At 53.7% G+C, this 25,155-nt stretch overlaps 1 protein-coding gene across 29 annotated transcripts in view; it reads right to left on the reverse strand.

Moving 5' to 3' along the window:
* ABLIM2 (actin binding LIM protein family member 2) overlaps nt 1-25,155 on the reverse strand; it is a 193,940-nt gene that overhangs the window by 75,468 nt on the left and 93,317 nt on the right. For all 29 annotated transcript variants that reach the window (XR_004055365.1, XM_010370010.2, XM_010370017.2 and 26 more), the window contains exons 7-9: nt 20,515-20,602; nt 12,914-12,972; nt 3,977-4,054 (exon numbers count right to left, since the gene is read on the reverse strand). Coding sequence is in view for 28 of the 29 variants with exons in the window: in XM_010370010.2 (XP_010368312.1) it covers nt 3,977-4,054; nt 12,914-12,972; nt 20,515-20,602 (225 nt within the window). In the remaining variant the exon portion in view is untranslated. The remainder of the gene's footprint in view (nt 1-3,976; nt 4,055-12,913; nt 12,973-20,514; nt 20,603-25,155) is intronic.

A 25,155-nucleotide genomic window follows, 5' to 3' on the forward strand; every position in this document is an offset into this window, starting at 1 on the left:
TGGCTTCTGGCCTGTGTGGCCCCTGGGAGGGCTGGGATGCAGCCAGGCTGGGTGCTGACCATGGTACTTGGAGCACATGCCAGAATTGGGAGCATGCGTCCTTGGATTATGGCTCCACCACTTAGAGGCTGCAAAGTCAGCGCATATCTCAGAGTGGCATCAGCAATGTGGGCACACTGATGGCAGGTCCCTGGACAGCTCTGAGGCCAAGAGGAGGCAGCATGGCACTCCACGCATTCTCTCTTGTGTCAAACTAAGGGCCGGGAGACTGGATTAATTTATTCGAGGCCTTCTGTTTAAAACTGGAATTGTAAGCACACCTACTTGGCCAAGGAGGAAGTCCATCAAAGCTGAGACACAGTGCACCAGGCTGCAGTCAACCTGGGTTAAGTGCACGCCTCGCTGGTGCAGAAATTCTTCACCCACCAACATCCTGCCCCGTCCCTTGGCAGGCGTCCCACCTGAAACCTGCACTTGGGTCTGCCCCGATCTCTCCTGTGGACAGGAACCCCTTCCCCTACCCAGAACTGGGATGCCATCCGGCCTGATTGCGGCTGGGTGCCCAGGGCTCCACAGGGAGCTTGTGCTCGCCCATGTGCTGCCTGATGCAAGAAGAAAGGAGCCACCACGGCTGTTCACAACACTGAGCAGTGGGGTCTCCTGGAAAAAACCAAGCCTCGGAGTCATGGAGACCTGTGGGCTCCAAGCCCAGCTCCGCCTTGAAAAAGTGCTGCATGGCCTTGAAAGTGGGACCATGACAACAGAGGCTGCTGTCACTGCTTACTGCATGCACACACAGTCACTACCACCCCACGCCCCTTGCAAATGCCAGTTTGTTAAAAAAAAAAAAAGAGCTCATATTTAATGAGCAGTTATTATGTGCCATGCAGGTTCCAGCAACAACAACAACAACAGCAACAACAGCAACAGCAATAGCAACAGCAACAGCAACAGCTACCATGAATGAGCGCTTACTAGGCACCAGGCCAGATGCCGAGTACTTTGCACATGTTGAGGCTCAGAAAACAATATCCCAAAGTACAGAGCCCCAGCTTGCTGAGGACTGTGACCTAAGGAAGAATGGAAGGCCTCGGAAGCAGGGTCTCTCTGACCGCCTCCTGCCCTCCTGTCTCTCACCCTCTTCCTTCCCGCCCCCACTGAAGTCAGCCATAGAAACCAGAGTTCCTCTTCCCCAAGGCGGGTCATAGAAACTAGAAGCTCCTCCCCAAAGCCAGCCATGAAGCCTAGAAACATGAGTCTAACCTTTCCCTCACTCTGTGCACGACCTGGCCACGGAGACGTTCTCTGACCTAGCTTGCCTGAGGGTGGGTCCTAAGACCCCCCACCCTATACCTGGAGGAAGAAGGGCTCCCCAGAGAGGACAAGAAGCATCTGAGCGGACGGCCCTGCTGTTTCCCCACTCGGTCTATTCCCACCAGATCACACACTTTTTGTCCAGTCACATTTCTACATGGCCGTCCAGTTATCATCCAATCTAAGCATAAAAATAGGTCGGGCGCGGTGGCTCCTGCCTGTAACCCCAGCACTGTGGGAGACTGAAGCGAGTGGATCACCTGAGGTCAGGAATTTGAGACCAGCCTAACCAACATGGAGAAACCCCACCTCTAGTAAAAATACAAAATTAGCTGGGTGTGGTGGCGCACGCCTATAATCCTAGCTACTTGAGAGGCTGAGGCAGGAGAATTGCCTGAACCCAGGGAGTGGAGGTTGCAGTGAGCTGAGACTGAGCCATGGCACTCCAGCCTAGGCAACAAGAGTGAAACTCCATCTCAAAAAATAAAAAATAAAAAATAAAAAAGAAGAGTGTTGGCCAGGCATGGTGACTCACACCTGTAATCCCAGCACTTTGGGAGGCTGAGACAGGTGGATTGCTTGAGGCCAGGAGTTCAACACCAGCCCGGGCAACATAAAAATATCTCATCTCAACAAAAAATTCAAAAACTAGCCAGGTGTGATGGTGCGTGCCTGTAGTCCCAGCTACTCAGAAGGCTGAGGTGGGAGGATCGCCTGAGCCCAGGGAGGTTGAGGCTGCCGTGAGCCATGATCTCACCATTGCACTCCGGCCTGGGCGAGAGAGCGAGACCTTGTCTCTAAACCAAAATTAAAAACGACAATCCTCCTTGGGTCTTTGGACCTTCATTTCTGAAGGCTCCTGTGTCACCTAAAACTTTGATTAAATACATTTTCTCTTGTGAACTTGTCTCTTGTTATAGGAGTGTCAGCTGTGACCCTTTCAACAGGTGAGAAAACAGACCACAACTTTGTGCCCCTACACAAACATGATCTCATTCACATGATAACTGTCATACCATTATTCATGAGGATGATGATGGTATTATGGGCTGACCTGTGTCTCCCGGAATTCCCATGTCGGTAAAATCCTAACCCACAGGATCTCAGAAGGTAACTGCATTTGGAGGCAGGGCCTTAAGAGAGGTCATCAAGTTAAAATGAGGCCGTTAAGGTGGGTCCAATCCAATCTGCCTGGTGTCCTCATGGGAAGAAATCAGGACCCGGATGCACACAGACGATCCATGAGGACGCAAGGAGAGGACGGCCACCTGCGGGCCAGGGATGGGGAGACCAACCCTGCCGACTCCTTGATCCTGGGTTTCCAGGCTCTGGAACTTTGAGACAATTTATTTCCGTTGTTCAAGCCCCCGGGACGTCGACACAGATGATGGTAATGGCAATGGCAGCAAGCATCTCCCACAGCCTTCTTCTGGGCAGGCGCTGTGCTCACTGTCACCGAGGCAGTGCCTCAGTGAGCCCTGGACCGAAGGTACCCGGGGGTCTCCATGGCTTACCGAGGCACTCCCAGAGGCACCAGGCGGGTGGCACCTCGTCCAAGGCACGCAGCCAACCTAAGTTTCGGAGTGCACGTCCCAAGGGCCACAGTGCCACTCACCCTCCAGGCCAGCAGTGCATCATGGTAACTGAGGACTCGTGCGCTCCTCAGGGACACTGTCAGGATTAAGGTCAGGAAGGACCCTGTGTCCAACCACAACGAGCGAGGAGGGCAGAAAAGAAGCACGGCAGAGAGTGGATCCAATAAATTGTCTCAAACTTCCAGAGCCTGGAAACCCAGCGGATCCAGCCTCCGCTGAGGCAGAGAGAACCCAGGTCCTGGCCTGGTGGGGACGGGGAGGGGGGAAGGGGCTTGTCCCACGTCACCAGCCATTCCAGTGCTGGGTTCTGGTGCAGGGGCAGCCTATGCAGCAGTCCTGGTGGCCCCTGGTTACCACCGCATAAGCCATCCCTCACCTGGCACTGGGGGTCTTCACCTAGATAAGGAATTTTGGTATTTACACAAGCAATATTAGCAAATAATAGTAACAATAATCTCCCATCTCGAATCCCACCACCCAGAGGAAATTTCTGGTAATGACTTGTTAAAATGTTTTCAATCATTTTTATATTTGTGTGTGCTTATGGAAGCATGTGAGGCGCACACACACACATACACACACAGTCTCTCTCTCTTTAAACGGGATCACATAATTTACATCACCCTCAGCGTGCTTCTTTTAGGGAGGCGTCGGGAGCATGTGCGTGCTGGTTTACACAGATCTGGGCTGTGGTTTGCAAAACCTGCAGGGTCCGCCTGGGTGCCTGGCAAGCCCTGACTGTCAGCCGTTGATGTGACGTGTTTGCATCACTATAAACAGCAGCTGTGTACACACCACCATGTGGCTCTTGTCACCAGATAGCTGGGGAGAGGTTCCCAGGGGAATTGCCAGGTCAAACAAACATTCTGTGTTTCAGGTTTTCAGTCAAACTCATAAAGCCTGTACCGACCTCTACCCCGAAGCAGGGACAAGAGCAATGGCCATACCTCAGGCCCCAGATGACAGCTCTCAGGGAACTCTCTTGGGGCAGACTCAGCCATGGCCACCGGGCCCCCCTTCTCTTTCCACCCTCCCACTGCTGTCCCCATAAAAAGGCCCCGACTTACATAAATCACACGGCTCGGAGACCCTGAGGTGCTGGAAGCTGGGACAGAAATGATGCTCTCTGAGGAAGTTCTGGTTTCCTGAGAAAGGAGAGGGGAAGAGATTGAAGCCAGGTACCAACATTCCGGGCCTCCAGAGGCGACTGTCGGGAGTTCCACTCCAGCAGCAACGCCAGTGCACTGAGGTGTTTCTTTAAAGTTGGGGCTGGGTCGGGCGCAGTGGCTCACGCCTGCAATCCCAGCACTTCAGGAGGCGGAGGTGGGCAGATCACGAGGTCAGGAGTTCGAGATCAGCCTGACCAACATGGTGAAACCCCGTCTCTACTAAAAACACAAAAATTAGCTGGGTGTGGTAGCAAGCATTTGTAATCCCAGCTACTCAGGAGGCTGAGGCAGGAGAATCGCTTGAACCCAGGAGGCGGAGCTCAGTGAGCCGAGATCGTGCCACTGTATTCCAGTCTGGGTGACAGAGAGAGACTCCATCTCAATAAATAAACAGATAAATAAACAAATAAAGTTGGGACTGAAGGAATTCTTAGAATAAACCCACAGGCTTGGCTGAATGACTGAAAAGCTAGCATCAGACAGATGCGGTGGGCCACATGGGACCAGAGTGACACACAGGCCAAGCCGTTCCGCAAACTCCAGTTATGCTCAGAGACGTCATTTTGTACCGGGATTATGGGAACTCGCTGCAGCTTAGTCCACTGGCCCAGTTCCTGGGAACATGAGACCATCTTGGTCACCCTAAAGACCCTCTCTAGCTTGGCCCCCAGCTCTGTCCTCCATGCCCTCTGACCCTCCCACAGCCCCCCAAGGCTGTCTTAGCTCCAAGAGCACCTGCTCCCACCTGACACACAACTTAGAAATGGCCCTTCGGAGGCCCCTGGCAGCCACTCTCTCCACCGCACCTGCGGGCTTGTCCTGGCCTTTTTGCTGCCATCATCCCTGGGACCTGTGTCCTCCTTGCATGCTTGCTGCTGCCTGGTCCACTCCTCCCTCCCAGACTACACCTGCTGTGTCCCCTGGGCTGATGGTTTTCATGACTATTTTGCCTCTTCCCCCACCTCGGCCCCTTCCAGCCCTGTGGACATGCTCCTTCTATGGTCCCCACAACCCTGGCTGCACCTGCTGTCCCTCCCCACCTGCAGGGAAGGGGTCTCTCCCAGTTCAGCTCTCACTGGAGCTGCACGCCCCTCTCCTGGTTCAGCCCTCACTCCTGGGCCACCTGCCTGGCCTTCCCCACACCTCCTATTCACCCTGTCCAAAAGGAGCCCATCTCCACAGAGGCCTCCCCAGCCCTCAGCAGCCAAGAGCTCGACCCTCACTCTCCCCACGGCCCCCACGTCCTCTGCTGCATCAATGGTTTCCCACCCCGACCACAGCCCCACTGCAGCTCCCTCCTCTCTCATTTTCTGAGCAGACCCTTTTCTTGCCACCCCCAACAATTCTGTCCTGCCCATCTCAGGGGCCCACCCATGCAGCGGTGCCTGCAGCCCGGGAGGCACCACTGTGGATGGGCTGATCTGCGTCAACGTTTGTAGGTTGCATCCTAACCCCCAGGACCTCAGAATGTGGCTGTGTTTGGAGACAGCGTTTTTAAAAGGTCACTAGGATGGGCCCTAATCCGTTATGCCTGGGGTTTCTACGAGCAGAGATCAGGACACAGACACACAGAGGGAGGCCACCTGGAGGCGCAGGCAGCGTCTATGAGCCAACGAGGGAGAAAACACCCCAGCTAACTCTGTGATCCTGGCCTTTTGGGCTCCAGAGCTGTGGGAAGGTGGATTTCTGCTGCGCAAGCCGCCCAGGCCAGGTGCCTTTATCGGGGAAGCCCCAGATGCCCCAGGCTGGGCATCATGCGGCGGCTGGCGTGGGTGACAACCAGCGCCTCCTACACTCAGCGCACACCAACAAGGATGGGCAACACCAGCGCGGGACGTGGGGCCACATGCAGTAGTGGGAGGACAACACTGTGAGGCATGTGGGTGGCGCCCGGGCAACCCTGAGTGCAAACTTGATTCTGCATCTAGAAAGGAAGGAGAGGAGGGAGTGGGCATGACACTCCACCACCTGTCCGCCACCTCTGCACTTGCCCCCGTTCCACCGGCCCAGTTCCTCTCTATGCCCCGTGTCTCCTCATATCCTAAGCTTGGCAGCTGCTGCCGCCTCTGCCGCCTCCTCCTCTAGGAGGCCTGCCTGGCTTCCTTGGGCCTCCCTCAGCCCTGGGGCTACATGCCAGGTGGGCATCAACTCTGGGATCTGCCTGCCCCCTGAGACCATGGATTTCTGCAGGCTGGCAAGGGTTGGGTCCTCAGTCATGCCCAGGATGGCCCAACACCACCTGCTGTTTGCAAAGTGGACAGCTAGTTCTGAGGTATGTGACATAGGATCTGCTGTCCCCACTGTTCCTGGGCCAGGTCGAATGTTTTACAGGCCAAAATGACGGCTGCATACATTTTATATGAATACATTGAAACACCCTTCGAGTCTCAGCGTCCTTCTCCATCCCCCGGCACCGCCTCCCTGAGAGGCTTTCCGTTTCTGAGGATTAGATCAGGGTTGAGGCACGTGAGGTGCTTAGCACTGAAACATTCTCCCCACTATTATTTCAGTTCAAGGTGGGCGCAGGAGATGACCTTGACAGAGAACCCTCTTCTCTGCAAAGCAGACGAACATTGGGTGTTTCAGAAGAAAGATTCCCTTAAGCTGAGCACACCAACAGCAGCGCAAGAAAGTCTCCCAGGCTCCGGAGGAATGTTTCACAGCCTCCAACTGTGCCTTGGTACAAATGGGAGGGAGGGAGTGTTGGCTGGTTTCAGCACCGGGCCAGGGGTCGGGTTTGCTTTCTGCATGTTTGAGGGAATCTGGGTGGGGCAGCCAGGTCACTGTCTTCATTCCCCTCCCTGGGCTCAGTCTCCAGCTCTGTGATGAGTGCGGAGTAGTCAGAAGGGAGCTGAGTAAGCCTGATTTTCCCCAGTGGGAGGAGGCTGGAGCTCTTTCTGACTTTCTCCCTACCCCACTCCACCGCACAAAGGTGCTTGGCAATGGAACTCAATATCCTTATGTTCTCCCAGGCCCCAGTACAAATGCCTTGTTCAGACCCACAGATGTGGAAGGGCTGGGAGCTCACCTGGCACCTGGCTCCAATCCCCACTGGCTGTGCCTGGCCCCAGGGAGGCAGCTGTCCTTCTACAGCCACTGGGGGGGGCCTGTCATTAGGGTCACATGGTCTGACCCCTCTCATCTCCATGTGAAAGCCGAGGGGCTGAGGCTCAGAGAGGGCTAGTGACTTGCACCAGGTCACACAGCTGGGAGGAGGCAGAGCAGAACTCCAATGCCAAGCCTTGCTCTACCACCCTTGGCCACTGCTGAGAATTGCCAGGACCATCTTGCTCCCATTCACCCGGAACGGCCCCATGTTTGGTCTCAAGAAGCCTGTTTCCTTCTACCTCACTGGCCCCCACAGTCTCCAGCTTTCTCCTGGGCTCCCACCCACAGTAGCCATCATGGAGGCCTCTGTGCACGGGGGAGGCCTCACTCTCAACTTTTCCAAAGGAGACCCACCTTGGAAACCCACGGCCTAAGGGACCAGCCTGGCCAGTCCAGGCTTCCTCCACTGAAGTCACTCAGCCCCTGGCCAGAGCAGGGACCCCTCTGAGCTGAGCTGTCCCTGTGGCCACCTTCATTGTTCTTGGGGGTTACCTTGGGCCACTCACAGGCACAGGGCCACCCCCTTCCCACTCCAGGGTCCTGAAACCCACGTTCAGTTCCCTGAAGATCACTGGCTTCTCAGACACACCACCCAGAGCCAGAACCAGACTGGGCCATCAGCCACAGCTCCAGGAAGCCACCTGTGACCACCGCCAGCTAGGCCTGGGCCCCTCTCGGTCACAGCACCTCTGAGCATCCTGCACATCGAGCCTACCCATCCACGTCTGTCTCCCCCACCAGACGGGGGCTCCTTGGGGGCAGGGACCCCTCAGGTCTTATTCACCTCTCTGTTCAGTGCCCAATCCCAGAGCGCACACAGTAGACGCTTCGTGGCTTGTGTGTCAAATGACCACATGATCAAACGCCCGAGGCAGGGGGCACTGGGGACAGGGCAGCTAGGACCACATCCTTCTCACATCTGCTGAGCACTCTGGCCAGATGCCAGGGACGTCTGACTTGCCGTCTGTAAACCAAAAATTAAATGCTAGGGCTCCCCGGCCATCTCAGTGGACTCTATCCAGTTGGCCAGGGCACCCCAAAGTTAACCTAGAAGACTAGATCTGGCCATGATGGGAAGCAGGGTTCAGACAGGCCTCACTATGCCTGCCTCCCTTTGGAATTCAGGAAAAGCCCACCAGCATTTAACATCAACACAGACCTTAAGTCTGATGAGAAACATTTACAGTTTATTCTCTCTGAAGCCTGCTACCTGCAGGCTCCATCTGCATGACGAAACCTTAGACTCCACAAAGAGACATTCCTTTCTATAGAAACTCTTTCAACCAACTGCCAATCAGAACATTTTATGTTTATTTTTTTGAGACAGGGTCTCACTCTGTTGCCCAGGCTGGAGTGCAATGCTACAATCTCGACTCACTGCAACCTCCGCCTCCCGTCTCAAGCAATTCTTGTGCCTCAGCGACCTGAATAGATGAGATTACAAGCACGTGCCACCATGCCTGGCTAAGTTTTGTATTTTTGGTAGAGAGCAGGTTTCACCATGTTGGCCAGGCTAGTCTTGAACTCCTGACCTCAAAGGATCCACCCACCTCAGCCTCCTAAGGTGCTGGGATTACAAGTGTGAGCCACTGCGCACGGTCAATCAGAATGTTTAAAAATCTGCCTATAACCTGGAAGCCCCTGCTTTGAGTTGTCCCACTTTCTGCACCAAACCAATGTCAATCTTACATGTATTCTGATTGATGTCTCATGTCTTACTGACATGTATAAAATCAAGCTGTACCCCAAACACCTTGGGGGCCTGTTCTCAGGGTCACACGAGGGCTGTGTCATGGGACAGGGTCACTCATATTTGACTCAGAATGAATCTCTTCCAGTAATTTACAGTTTCCCTCTTTCTGTGGACAGGTCCTCGTCCTCGGAGAGCTCCCATCCCCACGGTGCAGAAGGGGCAGCCATGCGATCAGGGCCACCTTCCAGGCTGTGGAGAACAGTGAGTGCTCTCTCCTCCCTACTGCAACCTTGCCTGGGGCAAGGGGCTCAGGGGTCGGCCTCTTGCTGAAAAGCAACCCTGAGGCAGGGATGGACTGGCTCCTGTGAGGGTCCTGGAGCCCTGCAGGAGCCAGCACAGAGGGGTTAGGACCGGGAGTCATTTCTCCTCTTGGACTAGCAGGTAGCATGGAGAAGCCACTTCCACCTGGGTGTCGGGTTTCCAAGAGTAAGTGAGGTTGATGCCCCCAGGAGTGGTCCAGGCCCGCCTGCCTTCTGTATACACTCTCCTTAACTGACTTGCACCTGACGGAACAACACAGAGCAGGATGGCTCTCCCTCCCACCCCCAGGCCAGGAAGCACCAGGCCCTCCAGGACAATCAGCTCCAAGGAGAACTGAGATGTGTACGAGAACCATTAGGCTGGGAGCCATGCCAGTCCCTGGACTCGGTGCTAAGAGGCCAGCCACTCTCAGGCTGCGCCGCCTCCATGTGTTGGCAGAGGCCAACTAGCCCTCTGTTAAAAATAACTGCTTCAAAAGCAACTGCAAACACAGCCCAGGAAACAAGGACGCCTGAACAGGCCCTCGAACACAAGGACTCCTTCCTCGTCTGCTGGCAGCATCGGTGGTTAAGTGACCCCCGCCCATTAGACCAGTGACCCGGAGGTCAGCATGGGCTGGCATCAGTGTGGGGGATGGAACTGCTGCTGCCGCCTGGCCTGAGTCAGGCCTCCTGCAGGTCCCATGGCCAGTTCCACAGCAGGGGCCAGACCTGGGAGCTGGAGCCAGCCGCCCCCCACCCGCCCTTGAGGGGACCTGGTTGTGGTCGCGGAGCTCCCTTTTCCAGCCCTGGTCAGTCTCAGTGTGGTAGGAGTTATTAAACAATTATTTTAAGGGCCGGGCACGGTGACTCACGCCTGTAATCCCAGCACTTTGGGAGGCCGAGGTGGGTGGATCACGAGATCAAGAAATCGAGACCATCCTGGCCAACATAATGAAACCCCGTCTCTATTTAAAAAAAAAAAAAAAAAAAAAATTAGCTGGGCGTGGTGGCACATGGCTGTAGTCCCAGCTACTCGGGAGGCTGAGGCTGAAGAATCACTTGAACCCGGGAGGCAGAGGTTGCAGTGAGCCAAGATTGCGCCACTGCACTCCAGCCTGGTGACAGAGCAAGACTCCGTCTGAAAAAGAAAAAAAAAAAAAAAAGAAAGAAATTATTTTAGGCAGATAGAAAGGAAAAGGAGTCCTTGGGAAGTTTTCGTTTTCAAAGCAGTTCTTAGAGCCAGGCTGGCATCCTTCGATATGCAAAGGCAGGCCACTAGAAACCGGGTCCACCCACACATGGCGATTCCTGCGGCCTTCTTGCCCTTGCCCCACATGTTCCTGGCAGTGGGGCCGCCCTCACATATCCCCACGTATGTAGAACAGCATGGCGCCCTCCATTTGCGTATTAAAAGGTTATGGTGGGAGGGCCAGCTCTTCCATGGCTACGTGAATGACATGCCTGGTCAGACCAACCCCTGAGCCCTGCTGAGCCTCTATCTATACCTGGCTGGTGTCCACCCCACTTGGGGTTCCTTCTCTTGGCTTTGGGGCCCCCCTGCCTCTTTCTCTGTACCAGGGAACTTCTTCCTTCTTTCTTGCCTATTAAACTCTCCACTCCTTAAAACTACTCCACGTGTGTCTGCGTTGTTTTTTCTAATTCAACTTGAGACGAAGACCCTGGTGTTCCTCCACTCATCGCAGCCGCATCATCAGGAGATAGGGTGGTGTCCCCATGCACACGTGTAAGCCACAGTGTGGTCTGGTGGCCTCGGCATGAGAGGCTCCCTCGCTCAGGTCCCTTCCACAGGGCTTCCGTGGGCATGGAAGGATCTCACAAATGGTGTCGGCCCTGTGGTCACTTCAGAGTCACACACGGTGGCTTGCTGAGGGAAGGGCTGCTGCCTTGCTCACCTCTGAGACCCAGGGCAGCCTTGGGGTAGCTTATAGAATGAATCATGGACTGCAGCCACCATTTGAGAGGACGACGAAATTCACAATGTGCCAGCTAGCTGTTGCCATCCTGGCCAAGCTCACGGCGGGATTTCATCGCATGACTTCTGCCACCGTGGAAGGCAGAAAACGGTAGATTTCCCCTGGGGCCCCTCCCCTGCCCAAAGCAGAGCCGCTGGGAGAGCATCAGGGACACAGGTGGGAAGCCAGGGCCCCTGCTTGCCCCTGTGCAGGCCTCCAGCCCTGCCTGCTCTGCTGGCCAGCAGGGGAACTGCCCTTTCAGGAGGAGTCCGGATGCTGGGCATCCTGCAGCTTCACTCAGACGGACCTCCGTGCGAACGCTGTCCTGAACCCCATCAGACACTCTGAATGCCCCACTCTGTTCCCTGCAGGCACAGCTGCTCAAACAAGAGCCCACACCTGCCGCTATAGGACATCAGAGTCACTCAGGACCCCCAAGGTAGCCTGCTTGGTGGACTGGATGAGGCCTCCAGGACAGCCCACATTCGGGAGGAAATGGGAGGCCAGGGGTTGCTGAGATCCACAGCAGGAGCAGGATGAGGACATGGCCTGACCTGTGGGCCTTAGGGGTGTCCTCAGGTCCTGGACCACCAGTCAGATGGGGCCATAGAACACCCTCAGGTCCCAGACCACCAGCCAGAGGGGGCCTGCCCCAAATCACTAAGCTAAAGGGAAAAGTCCAGCTGGGAACTGCTTGGGGCCAACCTGCCTCCCATTCTATTCAAAGTCACTCCTCTGCTCACTGAGATAAATGCAGATCTGATTCCTCCTTTCAGAACTCCGAAGAATGCAATCACTTGTCTCCTATCTACCTAGGACCTGGAAGCCCCTCCATGCTTTGAGTCATCCTGCCTTTGCTTCGAGCTGTCCCGCCTTTTCAGACTGAACCAATGTTCATCTTACATATGTTGATTGACGTCTCATGTCTCCCTAAAATGTATAAAACCAAACTGTGCTCTGACCACCTTGGACGCATGTCGTCAGGACCTCCTGAGGCTGTGTCACGGGTGCACATCCTCAACCTTGGCAAAATAAACTTTCTAAATTAACTGAGACCTGTCTCGGATTTTCGGGGTTCACAGACGTGAGGGTGGTCTTGGAGACTGTTTGGGGCCCCCAACACTGTAGTTGTCCTCCAATTTTCACGGCCATTGGAGTTCATCAAGTGAGCGAAAAGGTCAGCAGGACAGTCCACAAAGGCTCTTAGATGCCTCTTTGCTGTGTGCACTCCAAAATTCGTGTGTTGGAAACTTGGTGTCCCTTGTGACGGTGTTGGAGGTGAGGCCTTTGGGAAGTGACTGTTCATGAGGGCTCTGCCTTCCTGAATGGATTGATGCCATTACTGTGGGAGTGGGTTAGTTATCTTGGGAGTTTGACCCCCTTTTTCCTCTTTGTTCACGAGCTCTGGCCCTGTCTCCCCCTCCTGCCACAGGACAGCTCTCACCAGATGCTGCACCACGCTCCTGGATTTCCCCACCTCCAGAACCATGAGCCGAATCAACTTATTTTTAAATAGATTACCTAGCCTGTGGTATTCTGTGATATCAACAGAAAACAAAGATGCCCTTGTTCCCCTTGTATTATTGCTCACCTGTCTACCTGTTTACCCTCCCTACCTCCTAAGCCTCGTTGCCCCCATCCTGCAGCCTGTGGGACTGGACAACAAGCCTGTAGAACCTGGTCAGTGTCCTCTTAATGGTACAAAGATTGTGCAGGAGCAGTGAAGAGTACATCAGAGACACCAGTAAATGCCACCAACCTTGTTTCTGTCTTCAGTTCTGGCTGCTTGTCGACATGCCGGGTGCCAGATGGAGGAACCTGTTGACAAATTCCCAAGAGAGAAATGATTAGAGTTATTTCCCACATTGCAGGGGCCTGTGTGGAAACACAGAAGAGGGAGCAGATCCATGCACAGACGTGCACTCGGTCTCCACCCTTCAAGCGTCCCTGAGCATCCTCTCTGCACTGGAGTTAGTGCCGGGCAGTGGGTACCCAGATCCCAGTGCCCGCCCCCAGGGGCTCACAGCCCAGTTGTGGGATGGAGGCAGGAAATAAACAGGGAAATGGCTGCTGTGCACAACTGCTCCCACAGGAGGAGGCATAGGGTCTTGAGGAACCTGGGGGGCAGGTGGAAGATTCTTCTCCGAGGAGGGGGTGTTTGAAGGGGTTTCAAGTCCCTGGCTAGGATGTAGGATTGACTACCTGCATGTTGAGGGCAATGGCTGGGCCCATCTGCAGAGACAGCTGGGGCTGCAACCTGGGTGGGAGCCAGCCTTGGGGAGGAGGACTTGGCAGGCAGGGCTCTAAACTGAGAGGTGGGAAGAGAAAACTTCAGCTGGGAAGTGGGCCTGCTCCTCAGGGTATGGGGTGAAGAACAGGTGTGTTCGGTGGGAGCTGGGCACAAGGCTCAAACACTGGCCCCACCCTGTCACTAATTTACTCAATCTCTGTGGCTTCTTGTGCCTCAGTTTCTCTAGCTGTCAGCTCTGCCCAGCCACCCATGTCAATAGCCACTACCATCAACATAACAAGGTCATCCAGTACCAAGTGCCCCCAACATCCCTGGCACTCTGGTCTCTTCTAATACAACCTCAAACTGCCCCAAGTCTTTGGTTTTCTTTTTTATTTTATTTTTTCCACCTAAGAGTGAGCTAATACGAATTCTACCTTGTCAGGTCACTGGGTGAAATTAATAAAATTAAGCAGAGGTAATAAAGCATCAGAAAAGTGCTTTGTGAGTTGTTGTATATAAATGTTAGTTGCATTAGTGCAACCCTTCTCATGCATGGGGGGCGCAGTGAATGTCAGCTCTCTCTGCCCACCTTCCCATCCTTCAGAACCTGGGGCACTTGCACCTCCTGGGGCCTCCCTGAGCCTCAGCCTGACCTGCCGCCCCCTACGATGGGCTGGCACCGTGCTCACACACCCAGCCTGACCCGCTGCCCCCTGCCATTGGCTGGCACCGCGCTCACACACCCAGCCTGACCCGCCGCCCCCTGCGATGGGCTGGCACCACGCTCACACACCCAGCCTGACCCGCCGCCCCCTGCGATGGGCTGGCACTAGGCTCAAGCACCCAGCCTGACCCGCCGCCCCCTGCCATGGGCTGGCACTGCGCTCAAGCACCCAGCCTGACCCGCCACCCCCTGCCATGGGCTGGCACTGCCCTCAAGCACCCAGCCTGACCCGCTGACCCTCGCAATGGGCTGGCACCGCGCTCACACACCCAGCCTGAACTGTTACCCCCTGCGATGGGCTGGCACTGCGCTCATACACCCAGCCTGACCCGCCGACCCTCGCGATGGGCTGGCACCGTGCTCACACACCCAGCCTGAACTGCTATCCTATGCGATGGGCTGGCACCGCGCTCACACACCCAGCCTGAACTGCTACCCCCTGCAATGGGCTGGCACTGCGCTCATACACCCAGCCTGACCCGCCGACCCTCGCGATGGGCTGGCACCGTGCTCACACACCCAGCCTGAACTGCTATCCTATGCGATGGGCTGGCACCGCGCTCACACACCCAGCCTGAACTGCTACCCCCTGCGATGGGCTGGCACTGCGCTCATACACCCAGCCTGACCCGCCGACCCTCGCGATGGGCTGGCACCGTGCTCACACACCCAGCCTGAACTGCTATCCTATGCGATGGGCTGGCACTGCGCTCATACACCCCTGCTAGTTGCATGGCTGCATCTCCATCTCTCACCTGCCACTCCCACGAAGGTAAAGGCTGCGGCCAACTCGTGTATCCCACAAACAAGACGTACAGGCTAGCACACGGTAGGGGCTGAAAAGTGTGTGTGCAATGAAGGAACTTATCCCATCTCCTGCCTGCAAAGCCCTTGGGGTCACATAGATTTCATGGCGGCTCCTTTCTGAGGACACAGCAGTAACTCTGAGCTCTGAGAGATGGTGACTGGGTTACGTGTGTGAGTGCATAGAAAACATTTCTTGTTTATAAATTAAAAAAGAAAAATACGGCCATAAACATAATAGGGCAGGGCGAGGTGGCTCATGCCTGTAATTCCAGCACTTTGGAAGGCCGAGGTGGGTAGATCACCTGAGGTCAGGAGTTCAAGACCAGCCTGACCAACATGGCGAAACCCCGTGTCTATTAAAAATACAAAAATTAGACAGGCGTTGTGGTGGGCACCTGTAATCCCAGCTATTTGGGAGGCTGAGGCAGGAGAATCGCTTGAACCCAGGAGGCAGAGGTTGCAGTAAGCCAAGATTGTACCACTGCACTCCAGCCTGGGCAACAAAGAGAGACTCTGTCTCAAAAAAAAAGTAATAGATGTTTCTTATTAAAAGTTATAGAAATCTTTATAAAAAAGTGTAAATGAAATCAAAATCATTTCTAATCTATCACCCGCTTTTTGTTGGCTGCCTTTTGTATAGGTGTACCTACAAATGGAAGGGGTTCAGTGTGCTTACACAATCTTTCTTTCTTTCTTTTTTTTTTGAGACAGGGTCTCACTCTGTCACCCAGCCTGCATGCAGTGGTGCAAACACAGCTCACTGCAGCCCCCACCTCCTGGGCTCAAGCAATCCTCCTGCCTCAGCCTCCCAAGTAACTGGGACTAAAGGCACATAGTACCACACGCAGCTAATTTTTCATATTTTTGTAGAGATGGGGTCTCACTATGTTGACCAGGCTGGTCTCGAACTCCTGGGCTCAAGCAATCTGCCTGCCTCGGCCTCCCAAAGTGCTGGGATTACAGGTGTGAGCCACTACATCCAGCCCACAGACACAATTTCATATCCTACATATTTGCTTTAAAACGTCTTGTACATTTCCTCAGTTAATTAAATATCAAAACATGCAACTTTAAGGGCTACACAAAATGGATAGATAAGAATTTTATCTCTCTACCCCTCTCCTGATCTTTCTTTCTTTCTTTTTTTTTTAAGACAAAGTCTCTCTGTTTCCCAGGTTGGAGTGCAGTTATGTGATCTCAGCTCACTGCAACCTTTGCCTCCCAGGTTCAAGAGACTCTGGTGCCTCAGCCTTCTGAGTAGCTGGGATTACAGGCATCCGACACCGCATCCAGTTTTTGTTTGTTTTTTTTTTGAGATGGAGTCTCGCTCTGTCGCCCAGGCCGGAGTGGAGTGATGGGATCTCGGCTTACTGCAAGCTCTGCCTCCCAGGTTCATGTCCCTGCCTCAGCCTACCAAGTAGCTTTGACTACAGGCACCCACCACCATGCCTGGTTATTTTTTTCTATTTTTAGTAGAGATGGGGTTTCATCATGTTAGCCAGGATGGTCTCGATCTCCTGACCTCGTGATCTGCCCTCCTTGGCCTCCCAAAGTGCTGGGATTACAGGCTCCCGGCCCACACCATTTTAGTAGATACAAGGTTTCACCATGTCCTGAACTTCTGACCTCAGGTGACCCATCCACCTCAGCCTCCCAAAGTGCTGGAATTACAGGCATGAGCCACTGCACCTGGCCTCCTCTCCTGATCTTTCTAACATTTTATTTATTTCTAAATAACATTGTAAGGGCTCTATTGCACACAACTGGCACATACTTCCTGGAAATGGAGTCTTGGCTCAAAGAGTGGGGTCATGTTTAGGGCTCTTGAGATTTTTTTGGCAATTTCCCAATTTTCACCCCTACTAGCTGCATAAGAAGCCTGTGTCCTTGACTTCTTACCAACATGGGGCTCACGCTTCCTTTTTATCTTTTTATCCCAGTGGGAAAAAGGAGTATCTCATTATTTTAATAACGGACATCTCCACAATTAGCGGGATCTAACGCCCCACCCCATGTTTACGGGAAAGTCCACGGCAGGAGTGGTGGTGGATTGTGGGGGTTGGCCTGCCTCATCGCCCCGGAGACCGTGGGGGTTGCTGGGGCCCATGCTTTTCAGAGCTTTTATTGCAGCAGGATTTGCCAGCCAAATAACATCTGCACAGAGCCGCGACATCCCTGGAGGCTGCACAGAGGGTCTCGGGATGACCAGGCAGGGTGAGGGCCCCAAGGAGGCCTGTGCCAGGGAGCAGAGCCTCAAAGCCACACAGCTGGTCAGACCTGTCATCGTTCAGACTGAGAAATCCAAGTTAGGAGAGGGGATGGGCCTGGGTTTGACACCCCACAGAACCTCACAGCAGAAGTGGGGGCCGGCCTCAGGCCCGTCCTAAAGGGCACCTTTGTTCCTGAGATGAGGTTACCCTTGATGTGAACTTGTGTCCCCGAGCTGCCGTCCCAAGGCCATTGTGCTCAGCGTCCACCGGGCCCCACTGTCTAAGGGTGCTCTTTACTGTGGGGGCCAAGCCCCACGCAGAGCAAGCCCCCGGCCCAGACAGCCTGGCACTGCTGGGACGGTCCCAAAGGACCCTTTGATGGGCTCTCGAGCAGAGACTCAAGGGACTCAAGGAACAAGCGACACTGGGGACGAGGCTGTCCTGTCTGACATCACCCCGCTGGGTTCTGCCTGAGAAAGGGAGGTCTGTGTGACCCACGGCCCTGTGACGATGGCTGCATGAGGTCATTCAACAGCCTTCAGGCACCTGCCCGGCAGACGCTCTGACAGCAGCTCTCCCCCACCCGGCCCGGCCCAGCTGGCTTCTGGGAGCACTAGAGATGGAGAATCTTCAAAAGGGAGCTGTGGCTAAAGAGATGAAGCCTCAATACCAGACCCATCCTCGCCAGGGCCCCTCTGCCCCATCCCATCCATCATCAGGCTTGGGGGCCGCACTCCAACACACAGCCCTGTCCCACCAGTGCTCCCCGGGCCAGGCCTTTGGGTCAGACTCCTCTGAACCCTCTTCTCAATTAGGCCTCGACCTTTGTCCAGGTCTCCACCATCACCCTCCCAACCCATCCAGTCTCAGGCCTGCCTGGCCCAGTTTCTGCGAGAATCCTGCAAAATCAGTTTGGCAGGAATCCCCCAGCCTGGAAGCCTAATCTCCCTCCACTTCTGATTGAGTTCCTCATCCCTTGTTTGATGTCTCAGTCCTCAGCCTGTCTTCAGCAAGCATCTCGTGGGGCCAATTCAGCAAGAAGCCCAGGACCTTGAGCGACTTTCCACCCGCCGCCCCAACCCTTCTCATTGGCTGCGATCCCCACTGTCTGCTGTACTCAGAATCTCACCCCCTCTCTCGTCCATTGCGATGGTCCTGACTCCTGTTGGGAAGAGTCTTCCTTACCGGTTTTAATGAGTGCCAGAATAATTTTCTTTAGCAGGGAGGGCTCAGGGAATGAATAAGCAATACATAGCGGGGTGGTCGGAGTGATAAGTATAACTCTAGGGGCCTCTCTGCAAGAAGAGTGATGGGGCTCAGAACATGCCACCCCAAACAGGACTAGCAGGCCAGAATGTGCCACCCCTAACGTGCCCCTTTGGCATAAGGGTTATTTTGAGTTGATTACCGAGGGAAACAGCAGACTCAGAAAAGCATTGAAAACAAGTAGAAGTGACCATTTTATAAGGGGAATTGAGATCTCCAAAAGAAACCTCCAACTCTAAGGGTGTCTCCTCTCTGCACCAGGAAGATGAGGATGACCCGAAGTCCCCGGGTCTCTTCTCAGTGGAGAAGGCACACAGCATACCTCCCCCTTGCCTAAGGTGCCCCCCTGTCCCCCCTTGCCCCCCCACTCAACATAACTGTGCCTCCCCACACCCTTCCTTCTTCGTTGTAGGGAATGCTGTTGTTTCAGACTGAGGTCAAAACTGCCTCTGACGGCTGGGTGCGGTGGATTATACCTGTAATTTCAGCACTTTGGGAGGCCAAGGTGGGCAGATCGCCTGAGGTCAGGGGTTCGAGACTAGTCTGATCAACATGGTGAAACCCCATCTCTACTAAAAATACAAACAAAAATTAGCTGGATGTGGTGATATATGTCTGTAGCCCCAGCTATTTGGAAGGCTGAGGCAGGAGAATTGCTTGAACCCAAGAGGCGGAGGTTGCAGTGAGCCAAGATCTTGCCACTGCACTCCAGCCTGGGCAACAGAGCAAGACTCCATTTCAAAAAAAAACAGAAAAGACAAGAAAACCACAAAAACAAACCAAAAAACCCAAAACTGCCTCTTGGAGATCTGCCCCTGCATGTCCTCATTTCTCTGGGCTACCTTTGCACATACACAAGATGCATGTGTTAATAAGCTTCTGTTCATCCTTATCTTATTAATCTGTCTTTTGTTACAGGATCTGTCCCAACTAAGAACTATAAAAGGTAGAAAATTATGTTTCTTCCCCTTCTAGGAGTCATTGGCTCCCTCCTCCCCTGCCACTGGATACCTACATTGTGAAGGAATAAAGGGTAGCTGAATGCTACCATCAGAAGGTTAATTTAATTGTGAAAATGAGAAGCTATGAGCTAAAAAGGGTTAATCTGGGAGGAGGAGAGATGACCAGTCCTCAAGTCTCGCTCTTTCTTCAGGTCTGACAGCCCACAGGACACCCCGCCTTTGTGATGACAGTGATTTTTTTTTTTTTTTTTTTTTTTGAGGCGGAGTCTCGCTCTGTCGCCCGGGCTGGAGTACTGTGGCCGGATCTCAGCTCACTGCAAGCTCCGCCTCCCGGGTTTATGCCATTCTCCTGCCTCAGCCTCCCGAGTAGCTGGGACTACAGGCGCCCGCCACCTTGTCCGGCTAGTTTTTGTATTTTTAGTAGAGACGGGGGTTTCACCGTGTTAGCCAGGATGGTCTCCATCTCCTGACCTCGTGATCCGCCCGTCTCGGCCTCCCAAAGTGCTGGGATTACAGGCTTGAGCCACCGCGCCCGGCCGACAGTGATTTTTTAATGGTGAGTGGGTTTGGGGCATTTCCCATGGGGCCCGTTAGAAGTGTGCTACGTTTTCCTCCAAACCCTCCTTTCACCAATGCTCTGTGGGGCTGGCTCTTCCCTTGCTCCCGGAAGAAAGACTTGGCTGCTGCCAGTGGCCCTCAGTACCTCGTTACCAACCTCCTTTGTGGACAGAGGGGTTGCAGCAGGCTGGGGTGGTTGGGGCAGGAAACACCTAAAACTCCTAACTTGGACTCCCTGAGCTGGGGTGGCTGCCTAGAAGGGGCCTAAAGTGGCAATAGATGTGAACAGGCTGTATTTGTTTAAGCTTTGCTACTTGGAGCCAAATAGCTAGCACTTCTGGGTGCTAGTCTTTGGCTTGGTCCTTTTCCTTTCTTGCTGGTCTTGGGCTCGCTGAGATCATTGGACAGACAAGGCAGGCTGAGGAGGCTGGCCTGGCACATGTCCCCACCCTGCCCTGCCGGCTCCCTGCTGTGGCTGGGCTGTTCGTGACCTAGCGAGATGACGCTGTAACCAACCCATTCGCACCCAGCATGTGGTGTGGACCTCGCAGAGTGTAGTTCCTTGCTCTAGGGGACCAAACAACACAATTTAATTTGTACCTTGAAGATACATCTCTTCGCCTTCTGCAAACATCTGGCCGCACCTGACACATAGCGCGCAGGAAGGGTGGTAGTGCTTCTCCCCGGCCTGTAAAAAAAGCACAAAGCAGTGTTTCTACTAAAGCCAGAAAGGTCAGCTGGGTCACAGTGCCCGGCATGGACACAGCACACTCTGCGCACAGGTACTCAGGGGATACTGGAAGGGCCAGCCCCCACCATTGGGACCCCAGACCCCTGGGCAGAGCCCAGACCCAGGGGGTGCCCCAGGCTGTCCAACGTGCCCTGTGGGGAGGCAGGGGGGGACTTGGCTGCACTTGCCCAGGCTGCATGAGCCCAGTGTGCAGCTCCCTGCCGCGGTAGTCTAGGAGGGGTCTGCCTCCTCCACCAGGCGGCCTCCACAGAGGGGCCTTGGTATCTCCAGAGGGAGCCGGAGGGGCAGGAGGAGGAGGAAGAAAAGGGGAGAGGGAGGGGAGGGAAAGATAACACGATTTCCCCAGGTGCAGGAATTAGGGGAATGGGGTGAAAAAGGATGAATACTTTCCTTTTCATATCTCTGTACTGCTCAGTATGTTCAACGAGCATTTTGTTTTTATCATTCTTGAAATTTATTAAATTAGATTACAAATGCTAATACTGAAATAACCCAAACAAATTACATTGCCTGATTTGGCTTATTTTTGCCTAGAGGAAAAAAAAAAACCCACCCCAAAATGCTGCCTTCACCCCCACATTCCAGCGCACACTTCCTACCCCGAGGGCATGGTGGGTGCAGCCTGTTGCTAAATGCGGATGCTAAATCCCCGTGGCTCAGTCTTTCCTAAAACGGGAAGAAGTTTCCTAATCCCTACCTACATTTGAATTTGTAACAACCAGTTTCCTAAATCAGTAAGTAAAGGGCTGAAATATCATTTTGAGCATCCAGTTTTCCCTGTCCTGTGCCTTCCCTAGATGAAAACAGCCCCTGAGGTGGCCCCTGTGTATTGGGAGGAAGAGCCCCAGAGCAGGTTTTCTCCTGCGCAGAGCCTGGTGTGGCCTCCTCTGCCAAACTCCCGGCCAGGTGATAAGGCCATGAGTCTTCCAGCAAAGGGGCCCTTCCTGCAGGTGAGGAGGTCAACTTCAGTCCTGTCTGCCCTCCAGGGCCCGGGCCTCAGCACCAGCTGCCCCCTCCACTGGAGCATCCCTCCCACTCTCCCACCCCTGCCACCCTGACTGCTCTCTCATCCCAAATGCCACTTCCTCTCGAGAGCTTTCCCCCAACGCTTCCCTAATTTGGGTGTTCACAGTCCCATTTCCACACTGTTTGGGGATTACTTGCGTGTATTCTTCCCCACTAGACGGCCAGCCTCTCAAGCGCAGGGCCTGGCACCTGGGCCATGTCAGGGAGCACCAGGTGCAGGGATCTCTCTGGACAGAAGGTCATGCCACAGCATCTGGCCCCAGAATGTGGGTGAAATGATCATTTCGCTGATCACAATTATTCAAACGTCCAGTGGTCTGAGTAGCACTCTTTGTATTTGTTTTTTGGAGACGGAGTCTCGCTCTGTTGCCCAGGCTGGAGTGCAGTGGCGCAATCTCGGATCACTGCAAGCTCCGCCTCCCGAGTTCACGCCATTCTCCTGCCTCAGCCTCCTGAGTAGCTGGGACTACAGGCGCCTGCCACGACGCCCAGCTAATTTTTTGTATTTTTAGTAGAGACAGGGTTTCACTGTGTTAGCCAGGATAGCCTCGATCTCCTGATCCATCCTCCTCAGCTTCCCAAACTGCCAGGATTACAGGCGTGAGCCACCGTACCCGGCCTGGTCTGAGTAGCACTCTTAAGTATAAATCAGAGATTGAGACAGCTTTGCAGTTTTAAAAATAAAAGTCACCAGGTATCAACATCACAGTTGTCAACTGCCAGCTCACTGCATTCATAATGAGTATTCCTGATTTTGTGGCCTGTGACCTGTCCTCACACCTGCTTAATCCAGGTGCCCCAACTTCACACTGACTTCCTCTAACAGCAGGAGTTCTGTGATAGCCACAGGGGACAGAAAGCAACCCTGCAGGGCAAATAAACCCTGCTGTCTCCATGGCATGTCTACACGGCACGTCCACATGTGAATCAAGAGAGAACACTGCTGGGACAGTTTCCTTCCTTCCTTCCTTCCTTCCTTCCTTCCTTCCTTCCTTCCTTCCTCCCTCCCTCCCTCCCTCCCTCCCTCCCTCCCTCCCTCCCTCCCTCCCTTCCTTCCTTCCTTCCTTCCTTCTTTCTTTCTTTCAGACAGAGTCTCCCTCTGTCACCAGGCTAGAGTGCAGAGGCACGATCTCGGCTCACTGCAACCTCCGCCTCCTGGGTTCAAGTGATTCTCCTGCCTCAGCCTCCTGAGTAGCTGGGACTACAGGCACACACCACCATGACCAGCTAATTTTTGTATTTTTAGTAGAGACAGGGTTTCACCATGTTGGCAAGGATGGTCTCGATCTCTTGACCTTGTGATCTGCCCACCTTGACCTCCCAAAGTGCTGGGATTACAGGTGTGAGCCACCGCATCCAGCCTGCTGGGACAGTTTCCAAGACAATAGGCTTGAGCCCTCCACAGCGCAGTGATTATGGTCTCCACAGCTCGTGCCAAGAATCTTGTTACACACATTAACTTGTCGAGTCCTTGTGGCAGTGCTATGGGTATATTATTACTCTCACTGACCACAAGAGGCACAGAGAGGCGGAAGAGCGTGAGCAAGTTCACACAGCGGCAGGTGGTGGAGCTGCAGTTATAGCCCAGGAGGCTGGCCCCCGAGTGCAGAGCTTAAGCCCATGCCCAGGCCTGGCAGATGATCAACCCCTAGCCTGGTACTGATCTCAGGTCTGGTACATGGACCCCCTCCTCACATGCTCGCTGCTACAGCTTGAATGTTTGTCCCTGTTAGATATAGTTAGGTTCCCTCTTCAAACAGCTTAGCCAGTTTCCCTGTTCTTTGTACTATAATTCCAAATACCCCCTTGCCTTTGCTGTGGCCCAACTTGTCTGAAAATGCCTGGGCACGCCTGAACTTGCTACAAACCCCAGTCCACATTCCTTTCCTTATTAGGGAATAGGTTACTTTCCTAGTCCCTCTGTAAATGACCCCCTTTCTCTCACTTCTCACCTCCCTTATGTGCCTACCTTATCTAAGAAAGTTTAAATGTTTAGCCAGTCGGGACTAGTTCAGACTGTGTGGTCTGACCCTAGACAATAGTGGAAAGACGCAGAAGCAGAAGCTGCATTAGAGATAATAAAAACCCTGATTTCCTTTGTTCTGTGTGTGCTCACCATTGCTGCATACATGAGATGCACCCTTCTGCAGAAGTAAATTTGCCTTGCTGAGAAACCCTTTGTCCTTTGTCTCAGTGCTAATTCTTCTTTGTGGCACCGAGCAATTGTTCCCAACATCCCCTTCAAAACTCAAGTTGAAATCTAATCACCAGTGTGGCAGTATTCAGAGGGGGCCCTTAAGAGGGGAGCAGACTGTGAAGGCACTGCTGTCAGGATGGACTGATCCATTCATGGATTAATGGGCCATCATGGGAGCAGGATGGGTGGCTCCAAAGACAGGAGGAAAGCTCTGAGCCAGCCAGCATGCTTAGCCCGTCACCATGGGACTCTGCAGAAAGTTCCCACCATCCACAGGATGTGCCTCCTCCACCCCGGATTTGCAGCCTCCGTCACTGTAGGAAATCCATCCTTTCCTTTATAAATTCCCCAGGAGTTTCAGGTATTCTGTTACACATCACAGGAGTGAACTAACACACCTGCACCCTCGTGCCCTGAATGAACAACACAGAGGATGCTGGTGAACTGATCCAAGCCAAGAAGTTGGACACAAGAGAACAGGCCCCAGGTTGAGGAAGTTCAAAACCAGGCAAAGTGATCTACATGGCTAGGGTAGTGTCCGTAGCCCTTGGGGACTCACAGGGGAGCCTGGGGCACTGGGTCTGTTCTCTTCTTGACCGGTTCCATGGGTGTGTCCAGTTTGTTAAAATGTATCAAGATGCACAGATATAATTCATGCACCCCTCTGTGTGTATTACATGCCAACAAAGCAAAGACCTAAATACAAGGGCTAACACTGAAAAATGATTAGAAGAAAACATGCTGTTAAGAGGACTGGTGCAGTGGCTCACACCAGTAATCCAAGTGCTTTCAGAGGCTGAGGCAAGAGGATCACTTGAGGCCAGAAGCTCAAGACCCTCCTGGGCAACATAGTGAGACACGTTCTCTACAAAAAACATTGAAAAATTAGCCAGGAGTGGTGGCTTGTGCCTGTAGTCCCAGCTATTCAGGAGGCTGAGGCAGGAGGATACTTTGAGGGAGGGAGGGAGGGAGGGAGGGAGGGAGGGAGGGAGGGAAGGAAGGAAGGAAGGAAGGAAGGAAGGAAGGAAGGAAGGAAGGAAGGAAGGAAGGAAGGAAGGAAGGAAGGAAGGAAGGAAGGTTTCACACAAAAACCTGTACATGATGTTCACAGCAGCATTCTATATAACTGCCAAAGGGTAGAAACAGCCGTCTTCCGTCATGGATGAAGAAATTGTGGCGCACCCACGCCAGGGAGTATTATTCAGCCATGGACAGGAATGAAAGCGCTGATCCTGCTACAACATGAACTCTGAAAACGTGTGCAGTG

The sequence above is a fragment of the Rhinopithecus roxellana genome, chromosome 2 (genome assembly GCF_007565055.1).
Source record: "Rhinopithecus roxellana isolate Shanxi Qingling chromosome 2, ASM756505v1, whole genome shotgun sequence".
Lineage (NCBI taxonomy): Eukaryota > Metazoa > Chordata > Mammalia > Primates > Cercopithecidae > Rhinopithecus > Rhinopithecus roxellana.